The 1,013-nt window shown below is 51.6% G+C and overlaps 1 protein-coding gene across 1 annotated transcript in view; it reads left to right on the top strand.

The window, feature by feature from the left end:
- Positions 1 to 1,013, top strand: part of LOC104277226 (ankyrin repeat and SOCS box protein 18-like) — an 11,156-nt gene that overhangs the window by 9,492 nt on the left and 651 nt on the right. The window contains 1 exon segment of the mRNA XM_009873805.1: positions 505 to 618. Within this exon segment, the coding sequence (XP_009872107.1) occupies positions 505 to 618 (114 nt within the window).

The raw sequence follows: 1,013 nt of genomic DNA, 5'->3' as shown, positions 1-1,013 counted from the left end.
AAAGGTTGGTGAGGCTACAGGGAAAGATGGAAATGAAAACACCCGCATGATGTGGCAGTGAGGAAGAGCAGGCAAGGTGAGGGGCAGGATGGAGGCAGCATGGGCAGGGGGACTGGCAAAAAGAGGGTTTTTTTCCTGCCTGGGGTTGTCATAGACAAGGTTGATACATCACCCATCAGCCTAGATACCTTATGGCTCTGCATTTCATTGATTTTACATCAGACAATAAAGATATCCTGGCTTCTCACATACAAGCCAAAAATGTAAATAAGAAGCAAGGGCCACATCCAAATGAAGAAGTGCCATGGTAAGGCAGGTCTTCCCACTGCTTCACAGAGGGAGAAAGATCTCCAAAGCATGCCAGGGCAAACGCTACACCTGCCTCATGTCGACACGGGACCATCCCAGCCTGGACCATGGTGGGGTGGGACAAGCCTTGACCACGGCATGTGGATGTTCTGCCACTCTAGGCCATTGCATCTTTGTCTGAACCCCCTCGACCAGGTGCTGAAGTCCTGTGCAGCTGTGCCAGAGATCATTGAAGTCCTCTTCAATTCCTACTCACAAATCCCCGTCTCCGAGAAGTGGGCCGAGGCCGTGCCAGAGGAAATGTTTCAGGTGGGACGGCACTGATGGTTGGGCAGGGATGGCTGAGCCACAAGGAGGAGGTTTTACCCAACCAGAGGGTTCTTTTCCCCACAGAAAATTCACTTGGGGGAGTGGGGGAGAAGGGATAGTCCTCAGAGCACCACCAGACACCCTATTCATCTCAACAGCTTTGCATCCCTTTAGCTCCATCAACGTAAGTCCTCCCCATTCCTGCCTCTGACCTAAAACAAAGTACAATCCCAACACCTGGAGGTGCCCCGGGAGCCAGACTCTTGCCTGGCAGGAGCCCACACCACTAATTTTGGTTTTAAAAAGCTTGTCCCCAACTGTGCAATGGGTACAGTCAGCCTGCTCTTGAAAAATCTTGGATCCTGCCTTGCCCCACAGATATTTGGTTAGGTTGG

The sequence above is a fragment of the Apaloderma vittatum genome, unplaced genomic scaffold, assembly GCF_000703405.1.
Source record: "Apaloderma vittatum isolate BGI_N311 unplaced genomic scaffold, ASM70340v1 scaffold7077, whole genome shotgun sequence".
Taxonomy (NCBI): domain Eukaryota; kingdom Metazoa; phylum Chordata; class Aves; order Trogoniformes; family Trogonidae; genus Apaloderma; species Apaloderma vittatum.
Note: the sequence above shows the minus strand (reverse complement) of the source record. Positions and strands in the feature narration are given on the sequence as shown.